An 18116-nucleotide genomic window follows, 5' to 3' on the forward strand; every position below is an offset into this window, starting at 1 on the left:
TTTCATCATTTCATTGGAATAAAAAAATTAATTCTTTTATTGAAGCTGTTTAATCCAATTTTAGGGTCACAGTCAGCCAGCAAAAAACCAGAAGCCTAAGATGATAACAAATGACAACAAGGAAAACAAAGTACTGTAGCACTAAATGTATCGCAGAGATAAACAAAGATCTGTGGGCTCAAAAGAGTCAAAGCAGCTGGCTATCCAGCTCCTCCCTGGGCATTCTATCAATACATAATCCATAACAATTTAACTTTCTGCATTCCCCTCTTACTTGTAAACAACAAGAGATGACTTTGCTTTATATCAACATTTATAGTAACAGAATCTTCCTGTGTTTCACTTCTTGGGTAAATTGTGTTACAAAGTTATTTTTCTCATGGAAACTGTATCATATTTAATTGTCCATGCATTCTTTTTGGTTATTGGAATTTCCATATCTTTCATGAGTTAAGCAACACAATCACATGTTTGAGAACCACGTAATGATTATAAATGGCCAAAGCCCTTGGGAAGACAGCATCAGAAATTCACTTCTGGTAAAACCAACATCTCACCGAGACAACTGGAGCTTAAACAGCTTTACAACAACTTACAGGTAAGTTAAAGAAATGTAGAGCTCCTCTATACTGTACATTATCATATAACTTTGTGAACTCAACAGATTTGTAATGCTACCTGATTTGAAACAGACATTTTAAAATGTTGCTACATACAGGCTCTAAAACTTTCTTTTTTAAAAAATATTATTGGTCCTGAAACGACAACTACAGTATTCTAGAATTAAATTCATCCATTGGAAATAAAAGCTAAGTGACTGAATTTTCTTTCAGTGCAATATCTGCATAAAAAATGTAGTTAGAATTTTTTTTTTACTGAAAGAACTTAACCAGTGGTGTCCACAATTTGTGGCAATTGCCAACTACACTTGGTCACAAATGCTTACCTGAAAATAGTGAAATGCGTAACATGTTGGTCAAACATGAAAATAAATTTCATCAGACTCTGTACACATGATAATATCGCTACTTCTACTACTACTAAGACTACTGCTCAAATCATACATTCATATTGATAATACAATTGTTCTTGAGTTGTTCTATTAAGTTTTTAGACAACATTTATTTAAACATTTGTGGCTTGAATACAAAAGTTGCTCCATTAACACCACAGTCATTACAGCTTTGTATGGTGGTCCAGTGCTTAGCATGCATCTGGTGTTCTGGTTTTGAAACCCACACACAGTCATTTTGTATTTGGAGCTTGTACTCCGTCCCTTTGTTTATTCTGATTTATTCTCGTACTCCACAGATGTTGAGTTTAAGTTAACTGGCGATTCCAAATTGGCTCATTGGTTCAATAAGAAAATGACAATTACATGCTACGCAATTTGCTATAGGGGTTCTTCAGTGTATAATAACCATGAAATCATAAAAATGATTTTTTTTCATTCTCATAATATTTCTAATAAGTCATATTATGTAATCTTTGCCTTAAAGTAAATAATTCGATGTCTCAGCAATTTCAGTGTGTAACAGAGGTGCCACACTTATTGCTGAAGTGGCTGCAGATTTTAAGACACATTCTTAACTAGTAACCAATTTTTGCTGCTAATGTAACAAACTTCTTTTACCTTAATTTTTTACCTTTTAGAGTCAGAACACTTAATTGCTTCTTTTTAATGTTAATTCGCATATAACATGCAAAGCACCTACTGAGAAAGCCCATGTCTGTCTGTCTGTCCCTACCGCCTCACGTGTACCAGTTTTGTTGTTCTTCAAAGAACTTTGTTGAGACAGTTCAGTTTTCGTTCAGCAATTTCAAATAGATCACACTATGCAAAGTTTTAAAATCTCTATATTTCCCATTGAAAAGCATTAACAACTTTCTGAACTTGTCCATTTTAAAAGACAAACGTTCTGTGTGACTTCAACTATAAATTAGTTTACTATTTCAATTTTACCTTGAGAGCAGTTGCTTGAACTTGTATATTTTGTATATCTCATTGTTTTACTTGTTTGAAAGCCGCTCAGATGCCCAATGCAAGTGAGACAAATGCTGGGCAGAGCACACAATACAAACGGCTCACATATATGATTAATTGTTACACACTATTCAATACACATACATGTAATAACTGACTCTCGGATGAAGAAAATAAAAACTGGGAAATGCACCAAACGCACCTGAAAGTTATGCCACATGTATATTGTCTAACCTTGTAATTTTAACAAGCAGTTTTGATTGAAATACCTGAATTTAAGGGTTTTTTTTACATGAAGAATTTTTTTGGGTGACATATTTCTTAAAAGCAATGGTAATGATCTTGTTTAATGGGACAACACAGGGTGCAGTATGTAGTGCTGCTGCTGCACAGATCCAGGGTTCAAATCCTAAACCTGGTCATTGCCCATGTTTTGTTTGCAAATTTTTCCTTTGTCTCTGTGGGTTTTCCTTTAAGTACTCTGGTTTTAGTACCACATTGTTTGACAATTGTGTGAAATATTGATTCCAAATCAAACCCTGTGGGTGCTGGGTCTCCAGACTCTTGTCACCCTAAATTAAAGAAAGGGAGCATAACAATGTTATAATAAGTAGAAAAATAAATTATACAGATATACTATTTAAAAGGTTGCAGCTACAGTACATGTGTTAAGTTAAACTTTCATATAACCCTTCTATAACAGGTAGCTTTATTGGCAAGAATTTGTTAGGAGCAGAAAGGGTGTAAGGGGAATATAGCACAGGGGAATGACATAAAAGAAGCATACAGTCGTAAATGCACAGTTCCTCACAGTGCCAGTATGTTTAAACAACCACTAGGTATTCTAAACTCGTACTGAGTCCATAATTATGGGGCAGTTGAAGAACTTCATAACACATTCTTCTTCAGACATAGTGGTTAAACCCAGGGTTTTCTGCATTGGGCATATGAACCCTCAAAACATTTTATAGAGGACAGCTATAGGAGAACCACCAAGGGCACCACAGCTTACCCATAGATGCAGGGATTCCTGAAGCAACCAAAGGGAGCTCTGTTGGGATAGCTTCAGTACTTTCAGAAGGCATCCCAGACAACATAAGTAACTCCAGGGAGCATGCACATTCTCCCAGTGTCTGTGGGGTATGTTGTTTGGGTACTCTGATATTAGTCCGAAATCTCAAAGATGTGAATATTAGTTTAATTTGTGATTGGACCTGTGTAAGTGTGGATATGTCTGTGAGTGGTTCTTGTGATGAACTTGTACTCTGTCCTGGGTTGAATCCTGTTATGCATTCAATTCTACTGTGATATGCTTCAGTCCCCGTGTCCCTAATTAGATTACGCAGGTATGCAAATTATGTTTTCTTTTTGGATTTTTATTTCTAATGAACATTGCTATGGAACCTTTTATTTTCAGAGAGCCTCTGAGATTGGATTTCTAACCATTTGTGCATATGCAATTTGACTTGAATAATTGTTTCCATCATTAAGATCTTTATAATTCATTAAATATGTGCTGCAGCAGGCATTAGGGTCATCTGGTAGGATACCAATGATCCTGTGTAAGAAGAAAATTTTAAAAATAATAACAAGAAGAAGCATCCTGTGTGAAAGTGTTATTGAAGCAATACAACGCAATAAATGATGTGCACTTCCAGGGCAGACCAGGAGATGGCGGTAAACAATGCTGCTTGTGTGAATTGAATGAAAGTAGTGGAGCAGCACTGTGACTTGCAAATTTGAACAGTCTGGACCAAGCAGTGCAGCAAAGCAGTTCTTATTAAACAAGGCCCCTTTTTCAGAGCTAAAGAGTAGATTTTTACACTCTAGTTGGATGTAACCTTCTTTTCATTTTTATAAAACAACTGATATTTGGCACAAACCTTTGGCCCGTGTCATGGCCTGTCTTTCCGACATAGGCCTGTTTCACTATTTGAACTTGTGTTTCAGTTGTTCTCAGTAAGGCTGCCGAGTACAAGTAGGTCACCTCATCTTGTCCTAAACAAGTGCCATTGCTAATGGACAAAGGCGGTGGAAAAAGTATCCTCTGCTTTATTGTGAATTTAGACCTGTTGATCGAGGAATATTTAGGCAAGAAAAATAAAAAAAAAAACGAAACCACATGGCAGTTTTTAATTCATATATTAGATAATCAAATAATGTAGCCCAGTGGTAAGAAAATGTTAGAGTGAATCTAACTCTGCTCAATTAAAGGGTTTAATGGGAGCAGCCGTAAGAAGAAGAAGATTCAAGACAGCTGCGTAAAGGGATACTCCCGTCAAAAATTATTATTATTTTTTTTTATATCACCTATCCTTTGTAATTTATAATGATGGTTGAGAAAATTATTTAATTTCATGCAGAACAGATAAAGTTTCTCATATAATAAAGGTCTATGGTGACCTATGCCAGACAACAGCAAACAATATCAAAAATGTTTGAGGAAAAATCTCACGTTACTCATGTTGCATAATTCATATATCAAGTCATCCACTCGTATATTCACAATGACCCAGACATTTGTATTTTTACTATATGGATTGGTTTTAGGTTTAGGTTTTTTTTTTTCCATCAATGCTGCCAGGATGGACTACAATCGGCCAGTACCCTAAACTAAATTAAATGAGCTTGAACATGGATGGATGGATGGATGGATGGATGATTGAATACTTTGTTTCCTGTCAGGTCAAGTTTTTAGGGACATGTCATATCACAAATAAAAAGATATTCCTAAATACTACCGGAAAAAAAAATACTCATGTCAATCAGTAAATGTTTACAGAGCCTTTTCTACTGCCCTGGGGTTCTACAAACCAACAGTCATAGCTGCATTATTGAAATAGTCAGTCCTTCCAATAGTAGCTGTCCTGGACAAATTCACCATGAAGTCAGATAAACCACTTGAACATCATCTAGACATCTCGTGGATTCTGTTGGTTTAACTAAAATCATTTTTCAAAACTCTGCCATTAGAATGGCAATTAGCAAAGGATGGGATCCTTGGTCAACTAGCATCTGCTTGTATCAGGTTTTACAAAATGCACCTATTGAATGATGAGTCAGAAATGAAGGTGTTGGGCACACATGGGCCATATTAGATTTGTAGAAAAGCTAATGCTGCATGTTACAGTAGGAACCTCATGCTAATGGTCAAATAAGGTGCCTTACAGCCATGGTTTCAGAATATATTGTTTCTATATTTTGATGACATGACCTTATTGAAGAGTTGCTGAATATTACTATTCATCTCAGAAATATTCAGGGGAAGACTAGGCAAGCCATCCATGACTTAAAGTTGAAGAATAGTTGGATTGTAGTGCAAGATGGTGATCCAACGCTCAAGCAAGTGTATGTCAGAATGATAGAAAAGAGTTTTGGAATAGCCTAGTGAAAGTCTAAACCTAAACTCTGATAGAACTTTATGCTAGTTAGCAATTCATTCTCAAAAACACACACATCACTGAGCAAAGGGTGTTCAACTAGGAGGAGAGTGTCAGAATTCCAAAAATATAAGTTCTGTTTCCAGGTAATGTTGTTGAGTCTGTTGCTTTTAAATTCAATAAGACAATCCATTATTTACACAGGCCATTGGATATTGCATTACTTTAAACTGCTTTTTAGTTACTCCTTGTCCCATAGCTGAATCACTCATTCTGAAAAATATAAGCAGAAAATCAAATGGATAGAATTTTTCACTTGACTGATTGTGATATACAGTATAGTTAAACTAAGAATGAAGTTTCATTTTTATTTTTGTTTAACATATTATTATAGGGCCCTGCAGTGGGCTGGCGCCCTGCCCGGGGTTTGTTCCTGCCTTGCACCCTGTGTTGGCTGGGATTGGCTCCAGCAGACCCCCGTGACCCTGTAGTTAGGATATAGCGAGATGGATAATGGATGGATGGATATTATTATAGGTGTTCCAAATTAACTTCTCCTTAGATGGCTTATGTTTGATCAACATGTTCTCAGCAGGTGATTTTCAAACATACTAACTCTGTTTTTATCTTTGTTCTCCACTTTGTTGATCTTGGATTTATGTATTCTATATTGAGCTTTTGGGTATGAACAGTGCTGATATTTTTATTGTATTTTTCAGGAAGCAAGTTTATAGAGATGACAGATTCGAAGAACAAGTACAGTAACGTAAGTTGACCTTTGTGCTACCAGAAAAAAAATTGTAGATATGTACAGTGCATGTATTTTTTAATATCTGAACAGTTTACAAGAATCACACATGATACAAACTTTTTGGTGTGATGGATGGCCTCGGCCATTACCCGGCAGGAACACTAGCAGGATGGAAGGACAGTGGGAAAGAGAGCATCTCCAAGGCACTACCTCCCCAGGGACACTAGAGGGCAGCCCTCCTGGGTGGCTGAGACACCACAGATTCCCGCAGGGCATGCCAGGACTTGGTATCTGGCACAGCCCTATTGGGTTTAATGGGGGCTGCCTGGGGGAACTGCAGAGTCCTACAGTGGACTTCCACCACACCTGGGAGTGATTAATACTAATGAGGTAATACTAATGAGGCACCTGGCGCACTCCCAGGAACTGAATAAGAGGAAACGCCTCAGTCCATACAAGGAGCCAGAATTGGGAGGTGGAAAACAAAGCTTACTGAGAGAGGAGTGGATGCGGGAAAGAAAGAAAGAAAGAAAGAAAGAAAGAAAGAAAGAAAGAAAGAAAGAAAGAAAGAAAGAAAGAAAGAAAGAAAACGGATGTGCTGTTCTGTGGGAGCAAAGAAAAAGTGCTCCATCACAACACAATAAAGTGTGTTGTGTGCTGGAACTCGTGTCTCTGCCTGTCTGCTTCGGGTTAGAATGGATGTATGCGCCCTGGTGGTCCACAAGGTTATTTAGGTAATTTTGATTACCAGGTTTGTTTTTAATGCCTTCAAATTTCTACTAAATTCCTCTGCACAATCCTCGACGACCCAATGAATTGTTCTCAATGGTTCTTTGGTGACATCTAGTTGACTTTCGTGAAGTTACAGGCATTTAGTTTGTATTTACTGCTGGAGCAAAAAGTTTCTTGAAAAGCGTACAGTAAAGATGCAAAAATTATATAAATATTTTCTTTGTATGAATGCTTCAGTTACTGAAATTGATCACGGCTGCAAGAAAAATGTTTTGTTTAGTTTATAGAAATTTATAACTGAAAAAGTGTATATATTATATAATAGTAATGTATATAATAAGGTTCTAGATACTGAAACACTGTATGCATAAAATGAAAACACTGAATTGAAATGTTACAGTTATTAGAAATTTTGTTATTTTGTCATATGGTAAACTTTCTGTTCATTTTATTTTAATTTTTAACACATTGAACAAACATCGTTTTTTTTTTTCAAAAATAAAAAAGCTGATATTTTGTAACTGACCTTAATGAGGCATTGATGGCAGTCTTCTGATACAAATCCATTTTTCAGGTTTTTGAATTTACTGTTTATGTTTTTACATGTATTATAATAAAAGCCTTAAGAATTATAAATCTGAATTTGCTTATTCAGTTTATATTGACAAAAGTAAGATTTGCTTTATTTGAAGAAAAAAGAATATTGAATAAGGAATTAATTTGCTATATGATTCAGTTTGAAAGTTACTTGATAGTGCATAGTATAATACAATGGCTTTTATTAAAACTGAAATTTAAAAGGAAAGAAATATATACAGTATAACCACCTAGTGACAGCTTATTTTATTACATACCGCTATTTAAACAAGAATTAAGTAAATGTGCACAGTATTGCATATTTTGTATGATTTAGTCAGTTGAATAAAGAGACATGCTGAGACGTTGACTGATCAATGTTTGTGATGAGCTACATTAAAGAGACAGAGTGTTGTCCGGATAGAGGCCTAATCCAAACTGTTAAGCATATTTTCAGAACTTCTGGTAACACTAGTTAGAAAGAGTTCAGCTACCACCTCTGCAAGAGTTACTCCTACTTCTAAGGGGAGGTTGGGAAGTTTTATGTCTGGTAGTAGAAATAAAAATCTGTGACTAAAAATTGTCACTGACTGACATGGTGGAGACTGGTTGACCCATTGGTTGGACCCAAGATTGGATGTAAGTTGCTAAGTTCAAAAACAGATTTTCTTAAACAGTTTTGTAGAAGGGACTAAGTAGACTAACAAGTTGTGTCCTTGACAGAAAACCCCAAAGGTAAATTTTGTTAGGCCATTAAAAATTACTTGCAGGCAACCTAAAAGAGAGTCTGAAAAAAAACTATTAAATGATTCAGGAAAGAGAGGTGGTGTATTTCCCATTTCTTAACAACTGGTATTATCATGAACAAGTGGAAGGGACATGTCAACACATCCCGAAAATCAGTGGACATGTCCTCCTTGGGGGAGCAGTGCTGGAAACTCCTGGTGTGATTTTTAAGTCTATATCTGTGCTGAATAGAGGGATCGTTATGCTGACCAGCAAATTGGTGTGAAGATGGCAATAGTGCCGGCATGATAAGGAACAAAAGTGGAGAAAGAGATGTAAGATTTCTGATGTAATTGTAATGGTCTGGATTTTTGGGGAGGAAGTTTTCAGAGTGCTTTCAATGAGACATGCAGTTGGTTAGTATATCTGGGGACAGACCTATTTCAGAATGTAGGGATAGAGGTTGTTAGCTTGCTTTGGAATACCTCAAAGATTATAGATAGCAAGAAGGAATTCATGTATGCCCTGTTTATCCGGTTGCTGTTGAAAAAATGGTTAAATAGTGAATGAAAAAACGGTAAATGGAAATTGGTTTTTATTTCTAATGTAAATTGAACAACCTAATTTGAAAATATTTCCACTTAGTAGTAAAATTAAAAATTTCTTAAAAATAAATTACTTTGAACCAAAGCCAGACAACGTTGTTAATAAGCACACACATTGATGGGCATGGTCTTACACATACCAGGCCAATTTAAAATCACTAATAGAACTAAGATCATCCTTTTTGGACACCCTTAGGCAACAACTTTAAACCTATATAGAGCGTGCAAACTCAATTAAGAAAGCACCTCAGCCAAGAATCAAGCTGATGTCTAATCACTGTGAGGCCTTAATGGTTTTCACTCTAGGAACACATCATAATAATGGCTGTGTTTGGGAATCAAGGCTTGAGCTCTGACCTCTGTGGGGCAGCAGGGGCCCCATTGCAGTATGCAATCTATATAAATGAAATATTGGACGTTATTTTAATTCAGAATGGTAACTCATTTTCAAATGTTATCACCTGAAACAGTATTTTTCTAAATCTATGGCTTATACTCATTATTTGGCTGAACATGCTATAGCAGAATTCAGTACTATTAATTTATTTACAATTCTGTCTCTGCCTCTCTCAATATCTAAATAAAATCTTTCTGAATTGATGAATGTGCCCGTCACTACTTAAAATGCAAATACAAAGTTTACAAACTATTAATTACGCACATAAAGCCACTGATGTATTTAAGCAGACAGGAAACAAAGTGGTTTGAAACTGATTAACATAATGTAGCCCTGCAAAATTTGTAAATAACTTGAATTACAAATTATAGCCAGCTGACAAAGGAATAAAGGAAAGCAAAACCTCCAGTCAGGTGAACCCCTAGAGAAAATAACCCTCTGACAAGTCCACAGTCAGTTATAACAGAAAAAGTAATTACCAAAAAATGAGATTGTGCTCCTGCACAGAACTGCTTGGCTCATTTTCCATAATGGAGTGACAAGTTCATTGACATTGATGCAGAACAACAAACTGTTTTGGACATGTAGTTAAGATGCATGTGGATGTATATCTGGTACAGCCCACTAGGTAAAGACCCAGAGCAGACCATGGTCATCCTGGAGTAAGTTTATCTTTGGACTGGCTTATGATAAAATTCATCATAGAGGAGCTAAAAAAGGTTGCATGTTCTTACTGCAACAGTCATCAAGAAAAGCAGATTCAAACTGAAGTGAAATATGAGATGAGCAGAAGGGGCAAAAATACCTTGCCACCATTTCATGGTTGCCTCCTGTGTGGTGCTTGTATGTTCTCCCCAGGGCCATATGGGTTTCTTTGGCAGACTTGGGTTTTGTCTGTGCAGGAGAGCCCTTCTGGTTTCTTCCTTGGACAGACATTGGTTCCCCATCATCCTGAACTAAATACTGTATAAGATGTCAGGATATGAATGAGTGCATGGATGGATGGATCTGTGCCAGTGTACTGTGTATTTGACTTTCATGTGATTCAGGGGCCTCTGCTCCAACTGCAAACTGCACTGATTTGGAAAAAGCTTCAATAAAATAGAGGAAGGTTGATGAGATATATTTATTTTGTTGGGATGGATGTGTTCTTGTTTATTATTTTATTTTGCTTGCTGCTCCAGTTTGGCATTTAGTTTTAAAGGCAATCCATTATTTGTTCTTCTCAACAGAACACCTAAGCAAAAGTAATGCAGAAAAATTGTACTTGCAGTCTTTTGGTATAGTAACTGCATGTTTAGAAATGTATGTAAATCTTGTAAGTGCCCACTTTTCTGTTGATCACGGTTTACAGTTAAGGATGTCAAGACATTACTGATGTGTTTTCTCCCCAATCTGATAAACAATCCTGTGGCAAAATAAAACCAGTTGGTGATTTTGTCAGCGAGCCATCCCCACTGGTTGTCAGATGTCCTAGTGAACGATATCCTTCCCTTCAGCTTGGCTATTGTTTGTCTTAACAAAACTAAACAAGTACTACTAAGCAGTTCTTCAGCTAAAGCATTTTTTTCTTTTCTAGCCAAATGCGGTTGATCGGGTTACCAGCCTGCCCCTGTTCAGCACAACACTACGGCTTGTGGCATCAGCCTACATAGATGTGAAGAGCTTCCATCCTCTTATGAGCTCTGTGTTCAGCATAGCAGAAAAAGGAGTCAAGACAATGACACAAGTGGCCACTGAACAAGCCACACCTCTCCTGGAGCGACTGGAGCCTCAAAGTGAGTCCACTAGTCACTGGAAAGATATTGATTGTGTGTTTTAAGAGTGGACTGATGGCTAGACTGAACATGAGACTTTGGGCCTGTAGATCAGCATTTGGCCCATTAGGCTTCACTACTCACCAAGGCAGAGTATTTTTCTTACACACCCTGATTTGGCAACAAGTGTTTGCGTTTTAAATTCTTCCAACAAAGTGTGACTTTTCCCTAAGTTAGGAGACGTCAATCTGGAAGGGTACCATTCCTTAATGAAAATTTAAATCAATAACAATTGTTTTGAGACCATTAGTAAAAAACCCCAACATATGGACAGCATGCAAACTCCGCTTGGGAAACATCTTCCTGGGAGTGTTCTTGGGAATATTGTATTGTAAAACAGAATAACCACTCACTGGGTTTGTTGCCCTTCTTTCATCAATTCTGTATTCATTTAGAATTGGTAATGTGCTTATGGATGGTCACAGAATGTACAGCAATTATCTGCTCAAGTAAGATGATTCAGTGGCAGATATTTATTATGGAAAGTAACATAGTATTAGAAATGAATCCTACTGTAATTAGTTTTGGTGGCATGATGGTACAGTGGTTAGGTTTGAAGGCTGCTCAACCTTCTCTGTTGAGTCTGCATAGTTCTCCTGGTGTCTATGTATGTTTTCTCCTAGATACACCAGTTTTGCATTTTAGGTTGATTGGTGATTTAAAACTGACTGGGTATGAATGGTGGGTGGGGGTGTATGTGAGTGGGTCCTGCAATGCAATGCTGTCCAGTTAGAAGGTTTGTGCTTGCTGTGGAAGATCAGCCTTGTCACAGACAGACACGGACTCCAAATGTACAAAACACACACCGTTTATTTACAGACCACACAACACCAACATAGTGCACAAAAATACCACACTCTATTCAGTCCTTTCTCTTTCTTCAGGCCGCCTCCACTCCTCTCTTGTAAGCTCCGTTCTCTTCCACCTGACTCTGGTTCCTCAAAGGGAGTGAGGCGTCCCCTTTTATCACGCCCCAGATGTGCTCCAGGTGCTCGGTGATGGTCTTCCATCTCCAGGCGTACACAGCTCCTGGTTCGGCAGCACTTTCTGGTGTGGCGGAAGTGCTGTCCTCCAGGGCTGTAGGACTGTCCAGGCGCCCCCTTGTGGTGGTCACAGGTCCCCACAGGGTTGAGCTTCCCAGCTCCATTTCCGTGGCCCTGATGAAATCCAGGGGGGCTGCCCTGTTGCTCCCAGGGAAAGATATTTCCCCTCTCCCAGTCCATCCTTCTTCCAGGCGTCCCGGTGGGGCAGGATCCCTGGTTGTCTGCCACACTGCCTTTTACCTGATGTTGTTGGCATAGGCTCTGGCCTCAGCTGGATTGAATGATCAGATAACAGATAGATGTGATCTAAATAAAATGGTGAGGGAAGCTAACATTTATTCGTTAAGAAAGGCAAATGTTTTTATTAGATTTCTAAATGTAGAAATTAGCTGAAGTATTTGTGAAAACATGTGGGGTCTGTGCATGTATTCATTTTTTATAACTTGTTTACCAGGTCAGGGCTGTGGGAAACAAGAGCTGATTCCAGGCAAAAACCAACCCTGGACAGGGACATCATTCATCACAGGGCACACTCCCCTTATACGTTCATACTTGCTCATTAGAGAAGCCAGTTAACCTTTCATATGTGTCTCTAGAGTATGGGAGGAAAGCTAAAGTAAATGGAGACGGACCCGTGGAAAATGTGTAGACTCCTCACAGGCAACAGCCAGAAACAAGAATGTTGATCACATAAATATTTTAAGGCATTAATAACTAGAGAAGTTAAAATAAATTGAATATCACATGTGTCTGGATAATGCCATCAGGTCTCACACATTTTTGTTTTTCTCACGTTGCCTGCCTTGCTTGCTATCATTTGCTTCTACTGTGAGTTGCCCTTTCAAAAGACATGTGATGAGCCTAAAGGCAAATCGCCTCTCAGACTGAGAATATGGGGTGTTTGTGCAGACAGGATGGACATTCTCAATTTCACATGTATCTTCATGTGTCCAGGTGGCATATGCAGCCCCTCATGTTAGCCTGTTCTATCTTAGCAGCAGAAAATCTGCACATGGAGACTCATGTGAAAATCGCCCTGTTGCTCTGGAGACCAGTGCCTTGTTTTTCTGCAGCAATTACCAGTAGATGTATTCCACCTGGAGATATTTGCATAAATGGGAGGAGGAGGCAGAGGAGGGTCTAGGTTTCTTTTTAAACCTTGTGGTCACACGTTCTTTTTTTGTGCTATTCAATTATTCTGACATTTGTCAGGGATCTTTGTAAAGCAAATTGAGCTGAATAAATTCAATAGAAGGATTTTAGTATGAGCAGTTTAAAAAAAAAAAAAAAGTAATACCATAATATAACATTCTCAGAACTGCTTAATCCAGTTCAAGGTTGTGGTTTACTGGTGACCATTCCAGCATCACTGTAGATAAGGTCTTGGAGATGGTGTCACTCTATTGCAGGTCCTATAACACACATACACACATGAATAGGGAGCGCCAGTTAACCCACCCTACATGACTCTGTTGGCGAAAACCGGGGCACCTGGAGGAAACCCAGCCTGGACACAGGGAGAACATACAATCTCCAGCAGCTTAAACCTCTAACCACATTGTTTGCCAACAGATATGTCTGGTTTTTTTTTTTAAGAAAGTTAATGGTCAAAAATCGGTACACTCATGTAACAATGAGAGCATAAAAAATAGGTCAGAAGAGTGTACGCCGAATAAAAAAACTTTCATATAAGGATCAAGAAAGGTCAAAGAAGCATCCTTTGTAGGTGATTGCATGCTTGCCGCATTCATTTATATTTATTGAACTAAATGGTAAAAACTGCAATGTCACATCAATGATTACAAACTTTTTATGTTCTCCGCATACGTAATGGAAGTATGCTACTCTGTGATGGCTCTGCTCTTCCTGAATAAGTCTGAACTCCTTTCTCAATGGTGTTTACTGCTAACTTTATTTTTCTTTGTTTAGTCACGGCTGTAAATATTTATGCTTGTGATGGGCTCAGCCAGTTGGAAGAGAAGTATCCAGTCCTCAATCAGACTGCAGATGAGGTAAGGAAAGTGTTTTGCTTCCAGGTTGGCTGTCATTGGTAATATTTCATAGATGTAAAGGTATATATATATATATATATATATATATATATATATATATATATATATATATATATATATATATATATATATCATGACTACCAATTATTACACAAGGGTAGCACCAGTGAATCTGATCAGGCCGCTTAACATGCCTGTTGTCATTTGTGAAAAGGCACATGCAAGCAATTGTATTGTATTAAGCATAGATTTGCTATGTTAAGTTGCTCAAATGAAACATGTGCTTACAAGAAATACGATATTGTATTTAAGATATTCATTTGGCTATTTATAGTCTCATTATAGCTCCATTAGATTATTCTATTTTATTTTTCATCTGCAAGAAATAGTTTTACCTCTTATCAGTATTATATGTGATCTATTTGGGACCGGCCAGTGCTTACAGTATATGGGGGACCACCTAGGGACCACCTAAGTTTGTTTTACTGCTGGAAGAGGTGTTGGTGAGACCATCATGAGGTGCTTGTCCTGTGGCCTGTGTATGGATCCCAATGCCACAATCCAGTGGTGAGGTCACTATGCTGTAAAAATTGGAACCCTCCTTTGGATGAGGCATAAAAGTTGACATAAATGATCACTGGGTAGGGTGCTTCTTAATATTCTGGCTAAACTGCATTTACTTATTTGGCTGACACCTTCATCTAAAGTGTCTTACAGTGTCGGAGAGATTCAATTGGTTACATTACTCCTGTTTTTCCAGTTGAATTGAATTGCTCATGGTCACACAGTGACAGTAGCAGGATTTAAACCCACATCCTCAGGATCTGAAGTTCAAAGCCTTAACCATTACAACATACTGACTGCCTACCAAAGCCTTGCACATTCTGGCATTTAATCACCCTGTTTGTATTTGGCTAACTATCTGTCTAACTCATTCACCACCTAGTAGCTAATATGTGGCAAGTGTACTAGTACAAGAATGGCTGCCGTCGCATCATCTAGATGGCTTCTGCTCATTAGTGGTGTTTAATAATTATCTCTTCGAGTGCTGAATATTTTTTGGGCAGCAGTGCAGCTGCTGGCCGCTGGAGTTAAAGGCAGATCTGACAAGAGAGCGAAGCGAATGCACAAAGCAAAATACTCCGTAGACAACGTTTTGCATATTTTCACTGATTTATAGTACTCCGGTTTTGATGCACATGATCTGGTCATCAAAAATGAAAGTAATGTACCAGCATCAGCTGATCGGTCCCCAGGTGACCGTAGTGTTGAATGCATTCATGCAGCGGCCGGCAGCTGCGTGAAGACACTGCTATATGTTGTTATAAGTTGACACCCGCCTGAAAAGAATAGTGGTTCCCCACTGTCTATGTAAAGCACTTTGTGTAGGTTAGAAAAGCACTACATAAATGTAATTGATAAATTAATTTTCTATCTGCAGCTGGCAGGCCACTTGAAAAGTGCTTTCTATATTACCTTGGACAACCTGCAGGATCAACTCAACAGCAAGATCGACAGTGCATTGGTCCAAACCAATACAGCATTAGAAACAACAAAAACAACTGTAATATCTCGGGTCAACACTCTGTTGGGCTCAAGGTTTGGCAAGGCATTGGTCTTGGGACTTGACAGCGTACTCACATTGTCCGAGGAGCTGGTTGATTATTACCTTCCTGCCACTGAGGAAGAGCTTAGTAAGTTGTTTTGTGTTTTAATAATGCTGGTTATGACTCTTAATTTAAATCAGATTTAAGAGTTCCTTAGAGTGCTCTGAATCATGAATTGAGTTCTCTAATCATCCCCATACATCAATCACTTAATGCAGTAGTATATTTGTTTATTTTATGTACACTGTATATACTCTGTGTATAGTACTGTATATCATATTATTTTACACCTCATATCCTCTGTTTTTCATTATGGCAGTGTTCTGTGTTACTATTGGAGTGAGTTTCCCTAACAGGGATCTATCTATCTATCTATCTATCTATCTATCTATCTATCTATCTATCTATCTATCTATCTATCTATCTGTCTGTCTGTCTGTCTGTCTGTCTGTCTGTCTGTCTGTCTGTCTGTCTGTCTATCTATCTATCTATCTATCTATCTATCTATCTATCTATCTATCTGTCTGTCTGTCTGTCTGTCTGTCTGTCTGTCTGTCTGTCTGTCTGTCTGTCTGTCTGTCTAATCTCCATTTTGCTTAAAATGCAGTTCTGATTTATTCTAATAATATAGGTAAAATAATATCGTATTGAAGTAATGTTCTATGCTTACTTCAGAGATGAACTTCAGATTTTCTGTGCTACATGTTCCAAACTATTAGAATTCTTTTTTTATTGTGTTTTTTTTCTTCTTAAAATCAATGAGAATTCAAAAGATGTTAATATTTTAATGTTAGACAACCTGGCTGTTGCTCATTCTGTCCTAACTTGTCCTAAGCTATTCAGGATCTGGCTTATTCTGCTGTGCTTTTTAAAGTTTGCCTTAAACAACGTTAAATTCATTTAATTCAAAAATTTCAAGGCTTCAAGTTGAGTAGAGCAGTGCTACAGTGGTTAGGGCTGCCATCTCACAGGTCCTAAATTTGAAAACCACACCTGGTTGTTGCCTGTGTAAAGCTGTTTATTATTCCACTGTCTATGTGGGGTTTTCTCATTCCAAAGACAAGTGTGTTAGATTAATTTGTGAATTTGCCATGTGTGAGTGTGAATGATTGTGCAAGTAGGCCATATGATTTACTTGCACCCTGTCCAGGGTTATGTGGGTTTGAAAATGTTTTGTATGACATACAGTATATGCTTATAGTTATAAATTAACTTTGGGGGAAAAACAAATACATGACAGGGTTGGGGTCCTAATATGGATAAACCTTGTTTATAATTGTGATGTGTAGAATGTTCGATGGAGGAAAGTGAGATCACAGCTGGGAGTATCACTTGTGGAAATGATGTGTAGAACAGTCCTGCATTCATGTAGCCATAAGATGCAGCCAACAAATAATAGAAGACTTGTTTTGACCAACGTTACCTGTTGGCATTCAAACAAGCTTACATTTGATCTCCTGCAGAAAGCTTTAAGAGGATGGATGTTATTATGCCTCCTTGAGGTCTGCTTGGGAGTATGTCAGAGCCACTTCTTCAGCTCTTGTAAAGGATGGTTTGTTGGTTTGCCAGTTGAATCAATAGATATTGCACTTGCTTTGTCCAGATGACACGAAACCATGAGAGTATTAGACTCTTCACCTAGTGTGAACATCTTGTAAAAGACCCAAACACGAGACAAGAAAGGGCTGGGGTCCTAACATGGAAAAACTGTTTATGGCTGTGATGCATGAAGTGGTAGAAGAAGGTATGAGAGATCAATGCCAATGATGTCCATCCATCCATCCATCCTCTTAACTAGCTTATCCAAAGCATGGACCATTGTCATTTAATATACAGAAAGGCACAAGATTTTTCTGTGTCTTATAGACAAATTAGTTTTAAAGGACACAGACAGCTAATGTAAAGATGCTAATACAGATAAACTATGTAAAACAATCTCTTTTTGGTTAAGATTTTTACTGCTGGATTTTGAACAAGCTGCAGTCAATTTATATCTTTTCTTTATGAAAGAATAAAAAAATAAATTATTTTTGATTTAAAATTATATGTTGTGTTTATACCATGTGTCACAGTTGTTTTGGCTTAAGGTGTACAGTATATGTGAGCTGTGTATTTATGTCATGTTACCTGGTTTGTGCTTGCTGGTTTCCCAGCAGCATTTTTGTTTTTCTAATTCCAGAGAATCTCATGCAGGTGCCTCTGTCGCAGCAGCAGGAAACAAAGCCAAATAAAGGCTGTGTTTATAATGAAAGGAAATGAGCTTCAGTGATGGAGAGGAGGCTGGTAATTACAGAGAATCTGTAGCGTGGGATGTAAAACCCCCAGATATGGTCTGGAGTAAAGGCTTTCTGATATTAACCAATTCCAGACCATGCTCAGTCTTTGCTTTACTTTCTTTGTTGCTGTCATTATTACTTATACTTTATTACTTATATATTCACCCTGTATTATAAAATATGTACAATTGTATATGTACAATTGTATAT

The 18116-nt window shown here is 37.7% G+C and overlaps 2 protein-coding genes across 2 annotated transcripts in view; both read left to right on the top strand.

The window, feature by feature from the left end:
* Positions 1 to 18116, top strand: part of pex11b (peroxisomal biogenesis factor 11 beta) — a 155992-nt gene that overhangs the window by 41000 nt on the left and 96876 nt on the right. The window lies entirely within an intron of this gene.
* Positions 537 to 18116, top strand: part of plin6 (perilipin 6) — a 112923-nt gene continuing 95343 nt past the window's right edge. The window contains exons 1-5 of the mRNA XM_028793379.2: positions 537 to 598; positions 6084 to 6130; positions 10731 to 10929; positions 13941 to 14023; positions 15465 to 15717. Of these exons, the coding sequence (XP_028649212.2) occupies positions 6101 to 6130; positions 10731 to 10929; positions 13941 to 14023; positions 15465 to 15717 (565 nt within the window). The 5' untranslated portion in view covers positions 537 to 598; positions 6084 to 6100. The remainder of the gene's footprint in view (positions 599 to 6083; positions 6131 to 10730; positions 10930 to 13940; positions 14024 to 15464; positions 15718 to 18116) is intronic.

This window comes from Erpetoichthys calabaricus, chromosome 2, assembly GCF_900747795.2.
Source record: "Erpetoichthys calabaricus chromosome 2, fErpCal1.3, whole genome shotgun sequence".
NCBI classification, from domain to species: Eukaryota; Metazoa; Chordata; class Cladistia; order Polypteriformes; family Polypteridae; genus Erpetoichthys; species Erpetoichthys calabaricus.